General features: G+C 44.8%; 1 protein-coding gene across 6 annotated transcripts in view; it reads left to right on the plus strand.

Moving 5' to 3' along the window:
• The window catches only part of LOC117407043 (ubiquitin-associated domain-containing protein 2-like), a 101,117-nt gene that overhangs the window by 65,021 nt on the left and 11,968 nt on the right, over window positions 1-24,128 (plus strand). For 4 of the 6 annotated variants that reach the window (XM_059029049.1, XM_034011582.2, XM_059029051.1 and 1 more), the window contains 2 exons: window positions 13,819-13,944; window positions 21,587-22,689. In XM_059029049.1, coding sequence (XP_058885032.1) covers window positions 13,819-13,944; window positions 21,587-21,694 — 234 coding nt within the window. In that variant the 3' untranslated portion in view covers window positions 21,695-22,689. Of the gene's footprint in view, window positions 1-13,818; window positions 13,945-21,586; window positions 22,690-24,128 lie in introns of those variants that run through there. The other 2 variants (XR_004545023.2, XR_004545022.2) reach the window with 1 other exon arrangement.

Raw genomic sequence — 24,128 nt, forward strand, 5'->3', positions numbered from 1 at the left:
GCATTTGCGATAAATACTCGGTTTTAATACAATTATACTGTGCAATTATTATGTGATTACAAGTGCACTGGTTGTTAGTAAATGTAGCTGTAAAAACAATATTTTTTTAACCAGTAGTAGCTACAGTATAACACAGAGTATGAAAGGTGGCTTCTGCTAGGTGTTATAAGGTCTGGAAACAGGATGTGGTTTCACATATTCCAAGCATGGGCATTAACATAGGGAGTAGTTTTGGTGTACAAAAGTGTACAAAACCATGCATTGTGGAAGGCTTATTGCAACATTGTTTTGTTTTGAAGAGTCATCTTCTGTGAGAAAATGTCAATGCTTATAGACTTTTCTGATCCTATTTTTGGGGGACAGAAGTTGGTATTATGAGAGAGAGGGAGATTCCATTAGGGGTATTCTGTGATTCCATTAGGGGTATTCTGTGATTCCATTAGGGGTATTCTGTGATTCCATTAGGGGTATTCTGTGATTCCATTAGGGGTGTTTTGTGATTCCATTAGGGGTGTTCTGTGATTCCATTAGGGGTATTCTTGCAGATTTAAAAATAGAGATATTTTCTGGTGTTTAAATTAAACAACAACTGGACACTGCTCCCATTGCTTTCTATGTGTTACTCAATAATTAACAAACCCTGTTCTAAAACCACTGCTTACTGATGAAACGCTTCACAGTCTCCCAAAAATGAATTCTCTGAGTAGATTACAATGATTATTTCAGACAAACCGAGGTGAATAAATGAATAATTAAAGTTGTACTATAATAGCGATAATGGCATTGCTGTGGTGTGTGTCTTCCAGTAATAAGGAAACTCCCTCATTCAAATAATGCCATCAACCTCCCGTCTTTGGTTTTATTGACTGGGCTGTTCCATTATTATCTTGTAACACACCACAGTTTTTTTTTTTTTTTATGCAATGGCAGAAGACCCTCCAATATGAGAAGCCTACTTTATCTTTTACTCTTAAGTTACTGTAATTTTGTTCCCTCACACACAATAAAACTGAGCACCATCTTGTGCCATTTGCTTGTCATTTTTCAGAACTGATAGCAGCCAAGGCTTGTCAGAGCATGATTAGCAGGGGACACTTGCTGCTCCCCTCATTATAATTGAGTTCCTTATTGGCTGTTTTAAATTATGCCACAGCGTGGTTTAAGGGAGCACTCCGATTGGCTAGCGACATTCTAAAAGGGGTAGATTAATGTCTGTCACCTCATCATGCAAGTTTAACTTAATACATCACTCCACACTAAAATTCGATGAAGTGTTAAATAAACTTACTTTAAAACAATTCCTCTACTGATGTCCTACGTATTTGTAACTTTTAACATTTTGAGTTTTCAGAAGTGTTTTACAAGTAAAATAATATTGAAAATAGCATTCGCCTCAGTAAGGCAGAATTAAACACAGCGGCACTGCGGAAATTGACACAGGACAGGAGTGCTTGTCATCTGGAAGGATGTGTTGTGTGCTTTTGAGTCGACCACCATTCAAACATCTGTGTTCTAATAATATAAACATTTCTACATTGAGGTGGACTCACGTGTAGTATAAGTTTTGTATTCAGCAGCCAGGATATGAAAGGAAATGGAACTTCATTCAAAATGATCAATCCCTTATGATCAAGCCCAGCAGACTGAAAGCTAGTACTAGTTTCTCCACCACAGTGCTAGAAACGAAAGGCAAACAGTGTTCTGATGTCATTCTTTTTGAAAGAACTACTTTCTCAACAGCATTGAGGCATATTCATACAATGAGAAAATAAAACAAAACGATAAAATAATATTTTAAAAATTATGTTTTCTTTTTAATTTAAAACATTGCTATAAAGTTAAGACAACTACAGGGGTTGTGATTAACATGAGATAATCACATCACTAAAGGGTTAAGTGCACTCTGCTTCGCTTAACGCCTTTAGAGGTGTGATTAGCTCATGTTAATCACACCTCCAGGGCTTCTAATGCATAATTCTACATTTTAATTGTGTATTTGTTTTGATTTACAAACATTTGTGACGTTAATTGTCCTGGATAAATTGTCACCAGTCATCTACTTGGAACAAATACTAATACTTGGAATATGTATGTGCCACATGATCAAGATAAAAAAAGAAAGAAATGTATCACTGATAGATTACAGCACTGAGTTCCATTGGTGACCTGAGTTTCTCCACCTACCTAATATAGTCTGGATTCTTCCGTAGTGTATTGCCCTGTGAGTGGCTTGGTAAAATCCCCTTCATAAAATACTACCCAAAGGATGCTAGTAAGCCCCCTGTTGTATATACTGGATAGTAAAACAGAGTAGACACAACAGAGAAAATGTGTTTTGTATGCTCTAATTACTTGTGAAGTCTTGTACTGTAGATGGATATATATATATATATATATATATATATATATATATATATATATATATATACACACACACACACACACACATTACACACACTCAAAGATTGGTCACAGTCTGATTGAGGCTTCACTACTTTCATAAACCAAGCTTGTGTATTCATGAAAATGGCATTACTAAACCAGACAAGAACAAGCAGTGTGTTTACTGTCTGTGGGGAATTCGACAGAGAAGAAGTGCATTTGTCCCAGTGCAAAGGGTGTATGTATCAGAGGTAAAACTGCTTTCTGAAGAATGGTAAACAGTGAGTGTATTTACCATTTTGATATTTCCCTAGACTGAGGGAATCTCCCTTTTAGTTGTAGTTCTTTTTTTTTCTTAAGAAGGTACCTAAATTTAACTGACATTGAGGCATTGAAAACAATAAAGTGCAGAACAGTTTTGGTGGTACACCACACACACACACACACACACACACACACACACACACACACACACACACACACACAGTAAACAAAGATTGAGGCCCTGTCTGCACTACATAAACAATCTCGAACTACACTCAAATGTTTTAATCCAGCTCATAGCGTCCACACTAAAGTACGGTTTCATATTTAGTCAGGCTTAATGCGTACACACACTATTAAAGTAGTCTCGTTACAGTTCCTAGCAACACAATGGACTGTGGGTCTTAATATGACATTATCCCACCATGCACTGCATTTTATGTTTACAACCCAGCAAATATTGAGCCTGTGCCGATGGAAGACATAGTGCTTCTTAGCATGAACGTTATGGCTTTGTTTCTTAAAAGCATAAGGTACATTTTAGCATAATGTATGTGTTTTGTTTTGAACTCTGAAGTTCTCCTTGACCGATTTCATTGCTCCAGATATCAATGTGCATTGATTTTGGCATCTGATCACGTCCCTCCATGATCCACCATTTTACAACAAGCCTCAGAAATTGTATACGATACAGCAGTATTGATAGTCATTCTCAACTCATTCAGGGGTCTGTTCTGAGTACTGTATTTGTATTGTCCATGCGCCAAAGCATATCAGAAAGCATTCTGGGATATTGGAGGGTACACATAAATGTAGTTCTACAGCGTCCAGTCTTCTGACAAACTGCACTAGCTGATGCGATCTAATTTAGAACCGGACTCGAGACTACCCCCTGAGGTGGTCTTGAGTCTGGTTCTCGAGTACAGTATTAAACGTTGTGTAGTGTAGACACTAACTGTATTTAGCGGTTTTAAGCCGGTTTAAAGGTAACTAATACGGTTTAAAGGCATAGTGTGGACAGGGCCTTTTAAATAAGTAAATAAAACATGAACCCCTGTTCCATGCTCTGCATAGTGGTAAGGATTAGCAGGTATCTACTGTAATAAATACCTTAAATACCTGTTTACAAATTGACCCATGGTTCTAGCTCTATTGGAGACTATTTTAAATATCTAAACGGCATATGTTTTAAATACAGCTGCATTTATGATGTAACTCTAATATAATTCTGATGGTGTTTTATTGACCCACTTTACTACATGCAGTACAAATACATTTTAGAGAGGCATTAAGATCCACCTCTTTTTAGACCCTATTATCTTTAGGTATTAAAAAGAGACCCATTCATTGCAACATTTCCGTATGCTGTAGATTACTTAAAACTGGGGCTGTCAATCGATTAAATTTATGGGCATTAGTTGATTAATCGGTAGATTAACCAACACACATTTTTAATAAGGTGTGACAGAGATCGAATGATTCTTGGTGTTAGATCTCCCTCCCGACCTGTGAGGGTGCTGTGTAAAGGGAACAGAGTACCCTGGAGTAAATGGCATGACAGTTTATTCCCAGGGTTAGGTGGAAGTCAGCCATCTAGAAAAGGGGCGGAGCTATGGTACCCGAACGCAATGACCCGGACGGGAAACAGTGTGGCATCCGCGGATTGGAGGAGTGGATGCGCTCGTTAACCAAGGGAGGGTATAAATAGGGGTCGTAGTGAAAGTGATCTGTTCCTTTGTAAATGTTTAGAAACAACCTAGAAGGAGACCCTGTGTTACGAGAAACGTGAGTGTTGTGTTTGTTTTGTTTGTTTAGTAAAAACTGTTGTTTGTTATTTAGACTACTAACACGATCCGGATACCAGCACTTCCCTTTGTTTCATGGAGAACTGTCTTTTCACCACGAGCACTAATTTGCTCACTGTATCACTTTACAACATTATTATTTACAGGTGTTTGCCGTCAGGCTCTGGACATTGTTAATTCAATAAACACCCTTGCACCTTAATATCGTTGTCTGTCTGTTTCTTCTGCACTGCTGTATTGCCTTCACCTGCACTCACTTACCCACTTTGCCACATAAGGGTAACGATCTTATAGTGGCAGCAGCCCAATGGGAATTTGGTCTTTTTTAAAAGCATTTTTATTATTATTTTTATTTTAGTAAATGTAACACATTTTCACAGACAACTGTTCTTTCGGGCCACTGTCAGTTACATAACTGAAAACACAAGACAGCTGAGCTGTGTTTCTATCGTCGGTTGTTTAGTCTACCATTACAGATACCTACTTGTTTTCCTGTACTTCTGCTTTTGTTTGTTCAGAATCTTGTTAGACTCAGAGGAACCAGAGAATAATGTGGCTATTGACAAGCGATTGCTTAACACGCTGTCGTAGTCAGAAATCAGAGAAATAGCACAGTAAAGGCATTTGCAAAAAGTTGGAAACCATGTTGAGTTTTATAATGTACGGCAGTTATCATTTCACTGTCGTGTGTAGGTGTAGGTACTGGCCCTTCCAAATACAAATCAAAAGGAATACCAATTTAGTCAGTCAAAGACAGACTTGAATGAAATTATTAATAGGTACTAATCACATTAGGGCACAGTACAGTACTAACCCTTATACTGCTGAACCCATATACAGATATTGTGCATCGGATATGCCATGATGTATGTTACGTTGCACAAATATTAACCTTTTACTCTTTTGGTTTATAGATATGAGTGAAAAGACATTGACCTTTCCTGTTGCGTGTAGGGTGTTTATTGCTATTTGTAGCCATACTGCAAAACAGTAGTTTTAGATGGTATGACTTGCAGAAACTGGTAGCAACTGTAAGTTGGTTTTGCAATTAACAGCAAGGAAGTTGTGAAAGAACATGTTCTTTTTAAAGGAAATGCAGTGGGTTTGTTCAACATGAAGAAACGATCCACTCGGTTATTTATAAGAATCCATTAATTTCAGTGGCAACTGTTGCACAGTAATTGACTTGAACGCAATTGAATGTACTTCTACTGGTATTCACTAGTGCTGCAATCGGCACCCTAATTTCATATTCGATTACACTGTGTAACAATTTTTTTTTTTTTTTTGGTTCCTGGGTAGTAAGTGTTATTTCCTAATTGAATGCCTCAAAAATATAGAAAATGGCTATTATTCCCCACAAACTTTGCTTTTGTGACCAGAACAGTGATATTTTGAAATGTACCTATTTTCCAGAACATTCCAGATAGATTCAGTGCTGAGTAAACTTGGAGTAACTTCTAGAACTTTCTAGAACTTTCCAGTAATATAAATAGTAGTATAAATACAGGGTCCTTAAGCCCACCAGTTCAGTTTAGTTCCAGCTGCCTAAGTGGATACATATCTGCATTTTTCTGAGATGGCATCAATGTCATAGGAGACTTCAAAATGGTGGCATTCCTGATGGGTCTCCAAGGCGGTTTTACCAAGTTTCCCTGCTATCTTTGCCTTTGGGACAGCAGGGACACCAAGGCGCACTACCACAGGCGGGACTGGCCACAGCGGACCGAGTTCTCTGTGGGGAGGAACAACGTCAAGTGGGAGCCACTGGTGGACCCCCGGAAGGTGCTGATGCCACCACTGCACATCAAATTGGGCCTTATGAAACAATTTGTCAGAGCTCTAGATAAGGAGTCGACAGCCTTCAAGTACCTTCAAGACTTCTTCCCTAAGCTGTCTGAGGCAAAGGTCAAAGCCGGTGTCTTCGTCAGACCACAGATAAAGAAGATCCTGGAGTGCAATGAATTGCCCAAGAAGCTCACTAGTAAGGAGAAAGCGGCTTGGAACAGCTTTGTCGCAGTGGTTCGGGGCTTCCTGGGCAATCACAAGGCCGAAAACTATGTGGAGCTGGTTGAGACTCTGGTGAAGAACTATGGCACAATGGGCTGTAGGATGTCCCTCAAAGTCCATATCCTTGATGCTCATCTTGATAAATTCAAGGAGAACATGGGAGCATACTCGGAGGAGCAAGGCGAGCACTTCCACCAGGATATACTGGACTTTGAACGCCGCTACCAAGGACAGTATAACGAGAACATGATGGGAGACTACATTTGGGGGCTGATTCGTGAAAGTGATTTACAGTATAATCGTAAATCTCGAAAAACTACTCACTTCTAAATCTTTTGTAGTTATTTTTGTATTACTTTAGTATAAATACATGTTAATTTGGATTCATATGTTGTTTTTTTCTGACTTTATGTGAACGAAAAGACACAAATTCGCCCGTTTTCTCATTGGAAATAGGTACATTTCAAAATATCACTGTCCTGATCACAAAAGCAAAGTTTGTGGGGAATAATAGCCATTTTCTATACTTTTGAGGCATAAGCAATTAGGAAATAACACTTACTACCCAGGAACAAAAATTGTGTTACATAGTGTTGTCGTATAGACATTTATCAACGATAATCAATGAATTGACATTTTATTTTTCAAAATAAAGAACAAGCATTTGATGGTCCAATAACTAAAAACACCAGTGTGCATAATAGTTAAACAAAAAGGCACAACTTATATTCAAATTAGGACACTTCCAATCATAAAACAAAAGAAATACAAAGGACTTGTTTAACAACTGAAAAGAAAATGTGTGCATCCCAAATCCTGACTAATTTAATTATCGTACTAAATTCAGTACTAAAGAGGTAATCAGTAGATTTAATAGATTTAAAAAAAAAACGTATTGCCTTAATTTTTAAACCAAGAAAACATGAGTACAATAGGCCTACTTCTGATTTGGCTTGTCCAAAGCGAATGTAGTGGCCTAAAGTGTGTATCCTAGCAACGCGCTAACCTACCGTACTAGCACTAAAAGAAGAGCACTCTCACACACTCAAGGTTTTAATGCAAACCGGCAAGAGGAGACTTCAAACTGGGTTCTAATTTGATGCATCGATTCACCAATATGTAATCGAAGCTCGGAAAATTTAAGGACAGGTGATGAATAATCGATGCATTGATTAATTGTTGGACCCCTAGTATTCACTAGTATAATGTACACTTGTACTGTCACTTGTTTCACCCATTACTGTCATTAACCCCTGTGGCAAAGTGGTAATGACGTGCAGGTGAGTGCAGTGCAGAATAATCACACGGACAGACGTTGGTACAGGTGCAAGGGTGTTTATTTAATTTAATAAATGTCCAGAGCCTCAAGGCAAAACCTGTAAATAATAATAGTGCTGGAAGTGATACAGCGGCGTGTATCACTTCTAATTGTAATCCTACGGGTTTGACCCGCAACCCCAAAGTCCCGTTCCGACACCCACACTAAACACGTACACAAAGACAGTGCGTGATACAAGTGTTAAAAGGTGCAAACACAGAGACAGTTCCGAAAGTGAGACAGGTGAGTGGTGAAGTCCGGGTTTTCGCTGGCCTGCGGCTGCAGCTCCGGATCGTGCTCAGTAATCTTAGTGAGACAATAACACACAAGACACACAGTGTTAGGACACAGACACAAAACACTCACGGTCGCGTTCACGTTTCGGGCTCCTTCTCGGTTATATGTTTTAACCATATGCAAAGGAACAGATCACTCAAGCCATGCCCCCTATTTATACCCTCGCCCATGACCCCGAGGTTAACGAGCGCATCCGCTCCTCCAGTCCTCGGATGCCACGCCGCTTACCGTCTGGGTCACTGAGCTCGGGTGCCATGGCTCCGCCCCCTTCCGAACTGACCGACTTCCATCTACCCTACGGAATAAATTGTCGTGCCATTTCATTAAGGGTACTCTGTTCCTCGTATACCGTGCTCTCACAGGTCGAGAGGGAGATCTAACACTAAGACTCATTCGATCTCTGTCACATATCCCACCGCTCAGAGTGGAGCCGAAGGAACACTCGGCTAAACCTACCTTTCCCATTACTCCCCCCTCCCGGGAAAAATAATCCGCATTTTGGTGGTCTTTCCCTGCACGGTGTACCATATGGTACATGAAGGGCTGCAATGCCAGATACCACCGAGTTATCCGGGCATTGCTGTCCTTCATTGTGCTTAACCACTTGAGTGGGGCGTGGTCAGTGACAAGATCAAATGAGTGTCCCAGCAGGTAGTATCTTAAAGAGTGAGTAGCCCATTTCATGGCCAAACACTCTTTTTCGACGACGGAGTAGTTGCGCTCCCGAGGGAGCATTTTTTTACTTATGTACAGAACAGGGTGTTCTACTCCGCCTACCATTTGAGACAGGACTGCACCCAAACCGACATCCGAAGCATCGGTGTGGAGGATGAATCTCTTAGTGAAGTCTGGAGTGATGAGAGCAGGGGCCTGGCAAAGTCTCTGCTTAACAGTATTAAACGCCCCCTGACATTCTTCTGACCATTTAATTAAATTTGGTGCGCTCTTTTTGGTGAGGTCAACTAAGGGATTAACCACTGTGGCATACTCGGGGATAAAGCGGCGGTAATAACCGGCTAACCCCAGTAGCGACCGCACCTGAGCCTTGGTTTTGGGGATTGCCGCGTCTACCAAGGCCTGGACCTTGGAGACAACGGGTTTCACCCTGCCATTCCCCATTACAAATCCCAAATATTGTGTTTCTCTTTTGGCAAACGCACATTTTCGCAAGTTAGCTGTCAGCCGGGCTGCCCTTAGAGACTGAAGGACGGCTGTGAGCCTAGCCAAATGCTCTCGCCAGGTGGAGCTGTAAATGACCACATCATCAATATACGCTGCCGCATATTCACGATGTGGGTGTAAAACCTGGTCCATCAGTCTCTGGAAGGCAGCAGGCGCACCATGTAACCCAAACGGCATGGTTGTAAAATGAAACAGCCCCTCTGGTGTTGAAAATGCGGTTTTCTCTCTAGACCTACGAGTTAACGGGATCTGCCAATATCCTTTCGTCAGATCCAGAGTGGAGATGAACCTCGCCGTCCCCAGTCTATCTAGGAGTTCGTCGACCCGAGGCATGGGATACGCATCAAACTTGGCAATAGCGTTTACCTTGCGGAAATCAACGCAGAAGCGGTTGGTGCCGTCCTTTTTGGCCACTATCACAATTGGACTGCACCACTCGCTCCTGGAAGGCTCAATCACCCCAAGTTCGAGCATGTCCCATACCTCTTTGCGAACGCCACTCCGTCGACTTTCCGGGACCCGGTAAGGTCTCTCTCTCACTGTGACACCTGGGGGAGAGATAATGTCATATTCAGCGAGGTTAGTTCTACCGGGCGTGTTAGAAAAAACATCGCTAAATTCCTCAATTAACCTACGTAGTTCACGTTGCTGATCAGGAAGTAACTGTTCCCCCATCGAAATGTTCTTTGTGCTAGAGGGTTCTAGCTCGGGCCCTAAATCATCCTCTATATTGCCTGGGGCTATAAATAACACCTCTCTTGCCTGCCAGGGCTTTAATAAATTTATGTGATAAATTTCTTTTTTGTTACGGCGATCGGGCTGTTTAATTTCGTAATTCACCTTTCCTATAGCCCGAATCACCTCATATGGCCCTTGCCATTTAGCACATAGTTTGGATTCCGCTGAGGGAAGTAGCAGCATTACCTTGTCTCCAGGTCGAAAGGTTCGGATTAATGCATTTTGATTGTAATGCTGCTGTTGTCGATGCTGAGCCGATCTGAGATTGTCTTGGGCCAAACGACCGACCAAATCTAGGCGATCTCTCAGTAGGAGCACATGCTGCACTACATTTTTGGACGAGCCTTTGTGCTCCTCCCACCCCTCTCTCAACAGATCGAGGATGCCGCGAGGCTGTCGGCCGTACAAGAGCTCGAAGGGGGAGAACCCTGTCGAACTCTGCGGCACCTCTCTCACTGCAAAAAGGAGGTAGGGGAGAAGCGATGCCCAATGTTTTTGCTCCTGATTCACAAATCGTCTCAGCATCGCCTTTAGAGTCTGATTAAAACGTTCCACCAAACCGTCCGTCTGTGGATGGTAAACCGACGTTCTGATGGGACGTATTTTTAGTAATTTATATACCTGCTGTAGCGTGTTTGACAAGAAATTAGTTCCATGATCAGTCAATATCTCGTTGGGGATCCCTACTCTTGCCATAATCTGCACTAGTTCTTTGGCTATCGCAGCAGCACTAGTGGACCTCAATGGAACTGCCTCTGGGTATCGCGTTGCGTAATCTACCACCACTAATATATGCGTATACCCGGAGTCAGAAGGTAGCAAAGGGCCGACTATGTCCACTGCGATGCGTTCAAAGGGGGTGGAAATAATCGGCAGTGGGACCAAAGGGGCGGGGCGCACTCGACCCGGCGCTACTCTCTGGCAGTCTGGGCATGTGGCTACATATTTCGACACTTCTTTATAAACACCTGGCCAAAAGAATCGAGCCAATATCCGTTCCCTTGTCTTGTCAACTCCGAGGTGCCCCGCAAAAGGGATATCATGCGCCAGCCTCATGACCTCCAGCCGACAAGACGGGGGAACCAATAATTGTGTTACAGGATGTCCTGTGCCCGCGGCCAGGTTTACCCTATATAGTAATTGCCCCTTGATAATGAAGTGTGGAAATACTAGTGCCCCAGCGCCTTCAACATCCTTACCTTCAATGGACCGGACCTGTCCCCGAATGTGCACCAGTGATGGGTCATTGTCCTGCTCCCACACTAGGTTCACATTCGAGTGCCACATGTCCGGTATATTGAGCGGGGCGGGAGTAACATCTGCCCTTGATGGCCCAGTAACCTCGCCCTCTCGGTCACACTGCGTTCCGACCCCCTTTGACTGACGTTTTTCACCGTTATAACAGGCTCCCACCAGCCCCCAGCCTTGTCTCATTAACGCTCCCTCCCATTTCCGCAGCCTTCTCTCTTTGTTTGTTTTTTTCGGCCGGAACAGGGAAGAGAACATTTCCGCTTGAAAGGGAAAAACATTACCAATTATTTCCCCTTCTACTTTTTCTGCCACATTTGCGTGTATGGCCGGGACTGCCCTTAATTTCAATAAATCTTTATAGTTGGGCCAGTCCCGACCCAGAATAATGGGATGTGGTAACCTTTCCGCTACCCCAACTACCAGGGAACGTTTCATCGGACCGACCGATAAATATGCTTTTACTGTGGGGTATGTTGCCGTGTCTCCATGGATACAGGAGATCGCCACCTGACCTTGTGGCTGCCACACCATACCGCCCAAGAGAGATGCTCTAATTAAGGTCTGACCACACCCTGTGTCCACTAATGCATGGGTCTTCACATTTCCAAAAATCACCTTAACAATACAAGGCCCCTCCCGACCATTTTTCCCTCGCTTACCCGCTTCAGATGCCAGATTACAGACGGCCACGTCACACTCCATCGCAGATGGGCATGACCTAGCCTGATGTCCCGGCTGGCGGCACCTAAAACAGGTAGGGGGAAAGGAGGGCACAGTATTAAATGGTCTGTCCCGCTGCTGGTATGGCAACGGGGCAGGGGCAGCACCTCTACCCCCGCTGGGGGCCAACCTTGGTCTCCATGAAGAGGAGGCAAGGTCGCCCATTGGGGTTGGTGCTCTTGGAGGTCGTTGAACCGGTCCTGGTGGTGGGGCTGATGGAGCAGAGAGAGGAGGTGGGGCTCGGCCGCTCCGTTGAGGTGGGGTGAGTAGCCCGGTCTGGGCGGATACCAGGGAGTCCTCGAAGTCCTCAGCGAGCTTGACTGCCTGTTCCAGGGTGTCGGGGTTGTGGCGCCGTATCCATCCTTGGGTCTCGGCACCGACCACATGACAAAACTGCTCAATAACGATGGCCTCCCCCATCTGGGCAGTTGTTTTTAGCGCCGGGGTGAGCCAGTGTATCATGTGGTCACAGAGCTTCTGCGCGACCACCCTGGGGCGTACGTTCGGGGACCTCCTGTACTCCCTGAACCTCACTCGGTGCGTTTCCTGCGTAATATTCAGACGGCGGAGAATAGCCAGCTTTACCAGGTCATATTGAGCGGCGTCGTCATCCCCCATTGCCTGGTATGCTGCCTGCGCTTCCCCAATCAGGCAGGGTCCCAGCTGGCTTGCCCAGAACTGTCGGGGCCATGACGCGGTGGTAGCCAGCCGCTCAAATGCCACCAGGTATGCCTCTGGATCATCATCCGCCGTCATTTTATGCGTCCTGGCTTTGGGCGCTATGAAGCCGCGCTCCGCTGATGCTGTGGGAAGTATTGCCAGCCCGACCCTCTCGATCAGCGCGGTGTACCTCTCCTCTCTCCGTCTTTCCTCCCCCTCCCGTCTGCTGTCCAGCTGCTCCAGCAGCGCCGACAGTGTGGCGGAGTCCATCCCACTTCTGACACCACGTGTGGCAAAGTGGTAATGACGTGCAGGTGAGTGCAGTGCAGAATAATCACACGGACAGACGTTGGTACAGGTGCAAGGGTGTTTATTTAATTTAATAAATGTCCAGAGCCTCAAGGCAAAACCTGTAAATAATAATAGTGCTGGAAGTGATACAGCGGCGTGTATCACTTCTAATTGTAAACCTACGGGTTTGACCCGCAACCCCAAAGTCCCGTTCCGACACCCACACTAAACACGTACACAAAGACAGTGCGTGATACAAGTGTTAAAAGGTGCAAACACAGAGACAGTTCCGAAAGTGAGACAGGTGAGTGGTGAAGTCCGGGTTTTCGCTGGCCTGCGGCTGCAGCTCCGGATCGTGCTCAGTAATCTTAGTGAGACAATAACACACAAGACACACAGTGTTAGGACACAGACACAAAACACTCACGGTCGCGTTCACGTTTCGGGCTCCTTCTCGGTTATATGTTTTAACCATATGCAAAGGAACAGATCACTCAAGCCATGCCCCCTATTTATACCCTCGCCCATGACCCCGAGGTTAACGAGCGCATCCGCTCCTCCAGTCCTCGGATGCCACGCCGCTTACCGTCTGGGTCACTGAGCTCGGGTGCCATGGCTCCGCCCCCTTCCGAACTGACCGACTTCCATCTACCCTACGGAATAAATTGTCGTGCCATTTCATTAAGGGTACTCTGTTCCTCGTATACCGTGCTCTCACAGGTCGAGAGGGAGATCTAACACTAAGACTCATTCGATCTCTGTCACAACCCCATATACAGCAGGTGCCATAGTACTAGACCTTTGTTTATGAATACTATTCCCCATTTATTTTTCTTTGTAATTAAAAGCAGCTGTAAATGAACTAATCGCTGGCTCTGAATGTTGGTGCTTCCTCTGCAGGGAGGTCTTCTCAACTGGAATAGGTTTTTCCCCTCTCTGCGTCAGAGGCGGAACGGTAACCATCAAGCTGATCCACGGCCGGCCCAAAACAATCCTGCCAATCCCCCCCAAGTGTCAGAAGAGCAGGTGGGTGCAACTTTTCTTTTTTGTATTGGACTCTTTCAACACTGCATGCATGCGAGTCTTACACAAGATATCTGCAGAATACTTTAGAAATATAGGAAAGATTAAAACATTGGCGTTGGAAAAGTCCCCAAAAACAAAAAATGGAAATACCGATAATAATATTTTCTGTGCAAAGCAGCTTGCCAAAACGTATTATTATTATTTTTTTTTTTATTGATTTATTTTTAATAAGTAAGTTGTAGTGTTTCTAGTCTTTTGACTGTTCTTCGGGTTTCATAAAACAAATAAACTGTGTGTTAAGACAAATGGCTCCATAAAATGACACAAATGGGGTGGAGAATACACAGTATTCTGTAATCTGTCTCCTTCCCTGTTCCAGGGTCTTTTTTGCACCAACAGCATTCTGTCTGCCAGTTTCACCCCCTCCCAACTGGATATTTCTGTTTTCTACATTCTTTAGTTCTATTCATATGTATTCCTTTCCATCTGTCTCTCTCCAAGGGCTGCGTTCTGTCAGTGTGATAGCACTGCAGTGCAGTTTTGTCATGTGGCGTTTTAAATTGCTATATTTTCAAGATTTTGTTTTATTTCAAAAATTCCCCTCTGTGCTTTAATCATGCCAGAGTCTAAAAGTCATCTGAATGATATTGCCTCACCACAAGCATTGGAGCCACCATGTTATTAAACCTCCTCCTTGTCACACTTTTCTTTGGTGGCAGAGGACAATAAGGTAAAAAAAGAGACCATACTTTTTTTTTTCTCTCAAGGCATGCTTCTGGTACTAAACTATTGATTCATAGTAATCGCTGTTTTCCTATAAAATTGTCAATCAACATGATTTTCAAATAAGGAAGATGTATACATCTCTTAAGTATGTACAACATAACACCCTGTCCTATTAATACCAAGATATCCATTAAGTTAATTTTCAGAGATTAGGGTGTGTGAACTATGCATCAGCTGAGGAGTCACAACTATGTTTCACCCAAAAGACGGAGCACAAGGAGGTTAAGTGACTTGCTCAGGGTCACACAATGAGTCAGTGGCTGAGGTGGGATTTGAACCGGGGACCTGGTTACAAGCCCTTTTCTTTAACCACTGGACCACACAGCCATCATGAGTACAATACACTATACACAATACCCAAGTGCTGTTGTGGGTGTTTGTAACAGGGGAGATCTGGACTGACTGTCTGGCACATTCGTATTACTGCAGGTAGAGGGCAGCAGTCTCGTGGGATCCGCCTGTCGGCCATGGCTATGACACGGAGAGGTGGGGAAGAGTGTGTGTGTGCTTTCCCTCTCTCTGAGTGGCTGAGGGGCGGGCCTTGGGAGACTGCTCGGCCCATAAGAACTGGCTTGGTTGTGCACTCGGGTGGCCGTGTTGGGGGAAATAGTGTCGCTGGCAGAAGAGGCCAGCGTGAAACAAGGAGCATGCGAGCCCGGCTAAGGGGGCAGCCTTTCATAAAAAAAAAAAAAACTAATTTTCACAGCAATATAAATAAATACGTACCCGAGGGGACGTGTGTAGAGGTACGGGGAACCCTGGCCAACCCCAGTGTATAGGCACAGCTGAGTGTAGGACGGAGACCCGTGCTGACTGGCTTAGCGGCAGTGGGGGCACTGCATCAGCAGCACTTTTGTTTGTAGTTTTATTACTGTGTTTTATTTTCCCTTTTTCTTTCGCCTTCTGTTTTCATTATTATTTTTGAGCACTTGAAGGTGCACGGATTGGGATACCTGTGTTGGTAACCCCGTGGGCCTGGTTTACTGTCAGCAGTATCCAGACCACGGACAACAGCGCCCTCTGCGGGCTAAACTAAATAAAAAAATAAATAAGTAAAATAAATAAATCTGGGAACCTGTGCGGTGTTTGCAAATAAAATCTTCTGTCTCCTGTGTCAGTGAATACCCCCACCCTTCCACACGTGGTGTCACAAGTGGGATTCACTGGCACTGCCCAGCTCAAGCAGTGCAATAGCCAAGGGAGTCAGAATGGACCCGCAGCAATTCGCCGTAATAATGGACCTCCTGCGCCAAACCCTGACTGAGATAGGGCAGGGGAGTGTAAGAGCTGCTGCGCCCGACCCAATGCTACAGCGGCCAACAAAAATGACGGCAGAGGATCGGCCGGACGCTTACCTGGAGGTGTTCGAGGGGATGGCGATTTCTGCCGGATGGGCCCGAGAGCATTGGGCTAGCTACCTCCTGCCCCAGCTGACGGGGGGCGCAGGCGGCGGCGAGCACCCTGGATCCGGTGGCAAGGATAGAGTACCCCACGTTAAAAACTGCCATCCTCAACCGCGTGGGTGCTACTCCAGAGGGCTACCGCCGCAGATTCCGGGAGGAGAGCTTTTCTGCGGGGGAACACCCCAGGGCCATTGCGCACCGGTTGCAGGATTACGCACGGGGATGGTTGAACCCGGGGAAACACCACCACTGCCAGGCTGGTGGAGGTAGTGGTGGTCAAGCGGTTCCTGCAGTGCTTGCCTCCGGAAAAGCAGGTGTGGGTGCAACGGCAGGCACCCGCCACCCTAGAGATGGCAATCCAACTGGCAGAGCAGTACCAGGCAGTGGAACCAACGCCCCCTAAGCTGCCTGGAAACCGCGCTACACCAGCATCACCCCCTCTACTGGCCCCAGGGAGGGCGAAGGGACTGGGGGGGGAGGGGTAGCAAGGTCTTTGGACGGAGTGTGGAAGTGGGAGCTCCCGGCCCGAGAACTGGGGCAGAGTGGGGTAACCCACAGGCTGCTGTGGTGTTGGACTGGGGTCTCGCGCGGCCACCCTACCGTTGATCCCCTTTGATGGGTCCTGTGTTTCAACCTCCTGCTGAAGCTTCCTGGCGAGAAACCAGTTCACTGATGTGTGGAACAAGCTGGGAGGTGAGCCACATCGACCGGGATTGCCCTGCTATGGGATGTGCCGTCATTCGACCAGGTAAGACTGTTCCATTCCATCAGTCACTCCAGCAGACGGGTTTTGTGATTCCTGTGTCAGTGGATGATACACAAACCCAGGCTCTCTTAGATTCATGGTGTAGTCAGTCCCTGATACAAGAGAGCTTAATCTCACCGGGGCATAAGCAAATAACGGGACAGGTGCATATAAAATGTATTCATGGGGATGTGCGCACTTATCCCAAAATGTATGTCAATCTGAAAATTGGCCAGCAGGTGACGCGAGTGCAATTGGGTTTGTGTCCTCGATTGCCGGTACCGGTAGTTCTGGGACGGGACTGCGAGCAGTTTAAAAATTGGTTGGCTGCTGTGACGGCCCGGTCCTCCTTATTGGCTAAGAAAGAGGAAGTAATTGGCGAGATCTTTCCCTTTCGTGACCCGGATTGCTATTGCCACAGATTTAGACCCCACAAAACTAAACGGGAATGCCGGGCAGCTAAGAATGAGGGCTGGCAATGGAGGGAGTCCGAGAAGTATCAGGTGGGGGCGATTGGTGAAGAGACTGGGAGGGAGGCCGCGGTGGCAGCGCAGGGGTCTGGCTGTGCTGCCTCCGCTCAGGACCAAACTGATCCCGAGTTGGAAGCCATGGGAGCTGATTTTTTAGCTCGTTCCCGTGACTTCCGACTCGAGCAAGGGTGTGACGACGTGCTGAGCAGGCTGTTTGACCAAGCAGCGGTGGTTAATGGTCGTGTGGTCGAGCCCAGACGTGCCGCCACGTACCCTCACTTTGAGATTAATTGAGACCTTCTGTACCGTCTTGAAAAATTATCCCAGACGGGGGAAGTGCGTCACCAGTTGCTCATTCCTCAACCCTTTAAGGAGGATTTGTTGCAGCTTGCTTACGCTATTCCCCTATCTGGTCATTTGGGAAGGGACAAGACTAAAGCGAGGCTCGTGACACGTTTCTATTGGCTGGGGCTGGATGGTGACGTCAGACGTTTTTGCGAACGCTGTGGGGACTGTCAGAAAGCTAGCCCTAGAGCCGTCCCGCGAGCTCCACTGGTGCCATTGCCCCTAGTGGAAGCTCCGTTTGAGCGTATTGGACTAGATCTAGTGGGACCGTTAGAAAGGAGTGCGGCAGGATACACACACCTATTGGTCATTTTGGATTATGCTACGCGTTATCCAGAGGCCATTCCCCTCTGATCTGCGTCTGCTAAATCTGTTGCCAACGAGTTCGTGAAGGTTTTCTCCCGGGTGGTGATCCCCAAGGAAATACTGACCGACCAAGGCACCAACTTTATGTCCCGGCTAGTCCGTGGAACATGTAAACTTTTGGGGATTAAGACCACTAGGACCTCGGTTTTTCACCCTCAGACCGATGGTCTTGTGGAGCGTTTTAATAAGACCCTCAAACATGTTGCGCAGATTTGTAAACAGTGACGTGCACTACTGGGACCAGCTGATTCCTCCCCTTCTCTTTGCTATCAGAGAGGTACCCCAGGCTTCCACGGGTTTTTCGCCATTCGAGTTGCTGTATGGTCGGAGACCCCGGGGTGTGCTCGATCTGTTCAGAAAGATGAGGAGCAGCAGAACAATTCGACCAATACTGTCCGGTATGTGTTGGATCTGCGCAAACGTCTTTGGGAAAATGGGCACATGACAATTTGCAGCAGGCTCAGCACAGACCGGAGACCCAATATAACAGGGGGGCCCGGTTGCGCACGTTTCAGCCGGAGGATAAGGTGCTTCTGTTTTTACCCAGCTCTGAGTCCAAACTTCTGGCGAAGTGGCAAGGACCGTTTGAGGTTACACGCCGGGTTGGGACGGTGGATTATGAAATCTGCCAGTCGGAGCAACGGAGAGAAAAGCACATTTACCATGTAAACCTGTTGAAGCCTTGGTTACAGCAGGAGGCTTTGTTAGCGGCGCAAGCAAATGACGTCACCGACCTGTGACCTAATCTTTCAGTGTTGGCGAAACAGGGGTCGGTACAGATTGCAGAGAATCTGACACCAACACAGAAATGTCAGGCGCGGACGCTGGTGGCGGAATTTCCTGATGTGATTTCTCCCGTCCCGGGGCAGACTTGAGTAGCCCACCATCACATTGAGACTGAGCCGGGGGCGCTAGTTCGCCAGAGGCTGTACCGCATACCTGAGCGTAAAAGACAGGTAGTAAAGGCGGAGATTGACGAGATGCTCAGACTGGGGGTAATAGAGGATTCCCAAAGTGACTGGAACAGTCAGATTGTTTTAGTGGATAAGCCGGACGGGTCAACTCAATTTTGCGTTGACTTCAGTATTTAACGAAGGGGTACTGGCAGATACCCCTGACCCCAGAATCCAGAGAGAGGACGGCGTTTTCGACTCCCTTCGGGTTGTACCAATTTAGGACCATGCCCTTTGGGTTGCACGGAGCACCAGCCACTTTCCAGCGGATGATGGATCGCATTTTGCGGCCCCATCAGCAGTACACCGCGGCTTACATAGATGACGTGGTTATCCACAGCGAGGACTGGCCGAGTCATCTGCGTAAGGTAGCGGCAGTACTGCAATCCTTGCGGGAGGCTGGGCTCACTGCTAACACAAAGAAATGTGCCATTGGGAAGAGTGAGTTGGAGTATTTGGGGTATCGAGTAGGGAGCGGCCAGATCAGACCGCTGATTGCTAAGGTGAAAGCCTTGGCTGACTGGCCGGTCCCTACAACCAAAACCCAGGTGCGCTCTTTCTTGGGACTAGCGGGCTACTACAGGAAGTTCATCCCGAGCTTCGCCACGCTTGCTGCTCCTTTGACAGACCTCACCAGGAAGGCTGCCCCAAATACGGTTCAGTGGACGGAGCCGTGCCAGAGAGCCTTTCTCGCTTTGAAGCGAAGACTGTGTAGCAAGCCAGTGCTATGCAGTCCTGATTTTAGTAGGAGGTTCACCCTGCAGACGGATGCGGGGAAGCGAGCACCCGGTCCTGTATATCAGCAGGAAGCTCCTTCCCCGCGAGAAAAACTATATTACCATCGAGAAGTGTCTCGCAGTAAAATGGGCAGTCGAGTCACTCTAGTACTACCTCCTGGGGCGACACTTCACCCTGATTACAGATCATGCCCCCTTAGCATGGCTTCACCGGATGAAGGATAACAACGCCAGAATCACGCAGTGGTACTTGGCCATGCAGCCCTATGCCTTCAGGGTAGTCCACCGAGCAGGGAAACTGCATCAAAACGCAGATTCTTTCTCTCGGGAAGGCATTGGGTTGTAGGATTTTCAAATGGACCGGTGGTGCCATTCTGAGGGAGAAGATGTGTAACATGGGAGATCTGGACTGACTGTCTGGCACATTCATATTACTGCAGGTAGAGGGCAGCAGTCTCGTGGGATCCGCCTGTCGGCCATGGCGATGACACGGAGAGGTGGGGAAGAGTGTGTGTGTGCTTTCCCTCTCTCTGAGTGGCTGAGGGGCGGGCCTTGGGAGACTGCTCGGCCCATATGAACTGGCTTGGTTGTGCACTCAGGTGGCCGTGTTGGGGGAAATACAGTGTCGCTGGCAGAAGAGGCCAGCGTGAAACAAGGAGCAGGCGAGCCCGGCTGAGGGGGCAGTCTTTCATAAAAAAAACCAAACTAATTTTCACAGCAATATAAATAGATACGTACCCGAGGGGACGTGTGTAGAGGTACGGGGAACCCTGGCCAACCCTAGTGTATAGGCACAGCTGAGTGTAGGACGGAGACCCGTGCTGACCGGCTTAGCGGCAGTGGGGGCACTGCATCAGCAGCACTTTTGTTTGTAGTTTTATTACTGTGTTTTATTTTCCCTTTTTCTTTTGCCTTCTGTTTTCATTATTATTTTTGAGCACTTGAAGGTGCACGGATTGGGATACCTGTGTTGGTAACCCCGTGGGCCTGGTTTACTGTCGTATCCAGACCACGGACAACAGCGCCCTCTGCGGGCTAAACTAAATAAAAAAATAGTTTTTTGTTTCATATTTCAAAGCTTTGAATTCAGAGCTCCCTACAGCAACGTCAATGTTTAATCCATAAATCAAGAAGAAGTTACTTAATTAAACCTATCCTCATCGGTAAATTGTTAATTTCACATGGGATGAACAGAAAACATGATGGTTTTGGTTATGTAAAAATAATCAATTTTTAAGTAAAGACAAACAACTTGAGACTTTGTACCTGTATTTATGTCTTCCCTCAATTGATTACTTTTGTGCTACCCATTTAGAACCATTGTGTATTGTCTCTATAATAATAATGCACCTAGGAATGACAAAGCACTAAATCTTTAAGGACCTTGTTTTATTGTTCAGTATGGAGAGGGGTCATTTTTATATCCAGAAAAAACAATTAATTCCACACTTATTGTAAACCCATTTTATTGGCATGCCATTAATTGTGTCTTTATTGTACGAAACTTTTTTAATTGCTAACTTAAATGTCTGTAATTGCACAGTCCTGCACACAACACAATATGAGATTTTAACTTTTTGTGCTCCATCGCTAAAATGTAGGGCTTCTAATTTTTTGTTTCCTGGAAATGGTTTTCAAAAGAGGCCACAGATATCAAATGATTTGAAGTACGCCTGTTGTGTTTGAAATATTTATTTTGTGATATATTTGGGCTATACCGGTATGTAAACTCCCCAGTAACTTGCCAAAAGTTACACATCGTATGGAAATAGGGGATGGTACAGTAGCTGATTCCTGGTAGTAAGTCTAATTCTAATAGTGTTATTTTCTATTGCAGGTGGCAAGACTTATGGAGATGGGCTTTTCCAGAGTGGATGCTTTGGAAGCACTAAGAGCTTCAAATAATGACATTAATATTGCTACTAACTTTCTACTACAGCGCTGACAGCTGTTTCACAAATGTGGTCAACATGGTCACACAGTGCAAGAAGGAATAACGTCACATACCAAGTGGGTGTTTTGAAGTTCCCTTATAAAACACTGCTAGTTTGCATCATTATTTACTTGAAATGGGCGTTAAACAAGCGGAAATTACTCTGTGGTTTCAGAAAAAGCTTTTTTTGGCCAAAATGAAGGGCAGCAACTGGAAGGATTTTAGTTGATGATTGCAAGGTCATGTTTAATTGTTAAAGGTGTACTCAATGAAAAGTATAGGTGATATTATATTGCATATTTAATTGAAGGAGGTGTTTTTATATGTATGTATGTGTGTGTATATATATATAGAGAGAGAGAGAGTCTGGCAAGTTCCTCTAAATTACTAGGAGTCTTAAAATGAATGCAGTTATGCTGGTAAAGGTTTTATCATGTCAAATACAGTGAACTTGAGATTTCCTTTATAACCCCTAATTATTAAATTGGTGTTTAAGTTTAGAGTCTTATGAACATAACCCTTAGTGATCAGGGATAATACTTTTAAATTTACTTTATATATAATGATAACTAATTGTACCTTTAATATTAAATTTAAACAAGAATACATTGTATTTGTATATGTATACCGCCACTTAATTTGTAGGAAAAAACAAAACAGATCCCAGGGTAATGGTGATCAAGCTATTAAAATAATATCTCAGTTTTCTCATCAGCATGCACTTCAAGTTATGAAGCTGCACCGGAAAACTAAGGTTTTGTTCATAGAAGAACATCTGTGTTATTATGATGTTTCCAGTTTGTTCATGAATGGTCTTGCACACCACAATATAAAGCACACACATGGAATGTATGAATACAGTATATGGCAATTGGTCTCTAATCTAGCCAGCACTCACTCACAGGCAAGGTTGGGTTAATTAAAAAGTAAGCAGCTGTTTTTGTAATTCCCCTTTTGTAAGTTAAGCACTTTGCTGCAAATGATTTTAAATGCTTTAATGAAACCTACCTCACCGACTGTTCCTCCTTGTGTCCACTTCTTCGTTGTTTTTTTAATAGGCAGTGTGTGTAAGTAAACCTGGAGTCAATTGATCATAACAGTTGTGGAAAATAAATGTTGCCTACTAGGATTATGAAAATAAAAAGCAGTCATTTTAACAATGAAAATGAAACACCTTATCAAGGCAAGTCTTCGGAAAGGGCTTTACAAAAAGATCAGGACCTTTAATCCCACTCAACAGAACTTGCCTATTTAATTAAAAACAAGGGAAAATGAATATGTATAGACTTAAAAATCAAGAGAGTATAAGCCCCAGGCAAAGTGTTCGATAAACACAGCACACAGCAGCCGAATGAGCAGCTTCACAGAATAAGATGTTTTGGCACTAATGGGCCACAAAGGCCTGCATTGGTTTACCTCATCAAGCACCCAGGATTATCTGGAAATTTAAAAAATGTATGTCGGATTGACCTTGAAGAACTTTGTAAGTTAACAATTGACCTCACAAGCATTGCAGAAACAGCAATATAAAAGGAATGGAGTCAAATTGTTCAAAACATTGAGGGCTGTATGACAACTGCCAAAAGCAAGTAAATGAGAATAGCGATTTACTGCTCTACATGTTCTGAAACCGTGCTTGAATTTACATTAGTGTTAGTAACAAAAAATAATAAAGCCAAAATAGAGTGAGATTTGAAATCACATTCTAATTTTAAATAGACGTTTTAACACATGTATGGACTGCAGGGTAGACACTGCTAAACTTGAGAATTGATAATTGGTTTCCCTGGCTTAAACCACACATGAACAATAGTAATTTACTGTGGTGCACGCAGGAACATAGAACTGTGTGACTTATGAAATGGAGTCCGATTTGTTCAAATGTTGTCTCTAGCAGCTAAAATGTTTGGATACTATGACCACAAAGTATTTCCTCATATTGAATTGTGTATGGCACAGTGATAAAATGGAAATACAAGTAGCAGTTAGGATTTTAGTGGGACCCTGTCTCTGTGTTAGCTACACTGGCTATCTGTCAGGTTCCACATAACCTTTACAGTTATCCTGTTATCTTACATTTGAAATGTGAGCTACCTCTCTGAACTGCTGACCCTTGTACACCCAGTCACTAGCTGAGGTCATCCAATGCATACATTCTTGACTGTATACCATTAGGTTACCATTGGAGCCTGCCTGCTCCTAGCTGTCATTTGATATCTCTGGGGGATTCATACTCAGAGACAGTTAGAAATGCTTCTACTTTTTCACTTACCAATTCAAAATTCATCTTTCTAGTGAACATACCTCTGCAGGCTGAGCTAATAATACTTTATTGTAAAGCCCCATTTTACTGTTCTTGCACAAAAAAACAGGTGCAAGCATTTTTTCTTGAAACAGTTTAGGGTGGTTAGTTGTGTTTCCCTTTGGTTGCCAAATAGTTTCAGCA

The sequence above is a fragment of the Acipenser ruthenus genome, chromosome 8, assembly GCF_902713425.1.
Source record: "Acipenser ruthenus chromosome 8, fAciRut3.2 maternal haplotype, whole genome shotgun sequence".
Classification (NCBI taxonomy): domain Eukaryota; kingdom Metazoa; phylum Chordata; class Actinopteri; order Acipenseriformes; family Acipenseridae; genus Acipenser; species Acipenser ruthenus.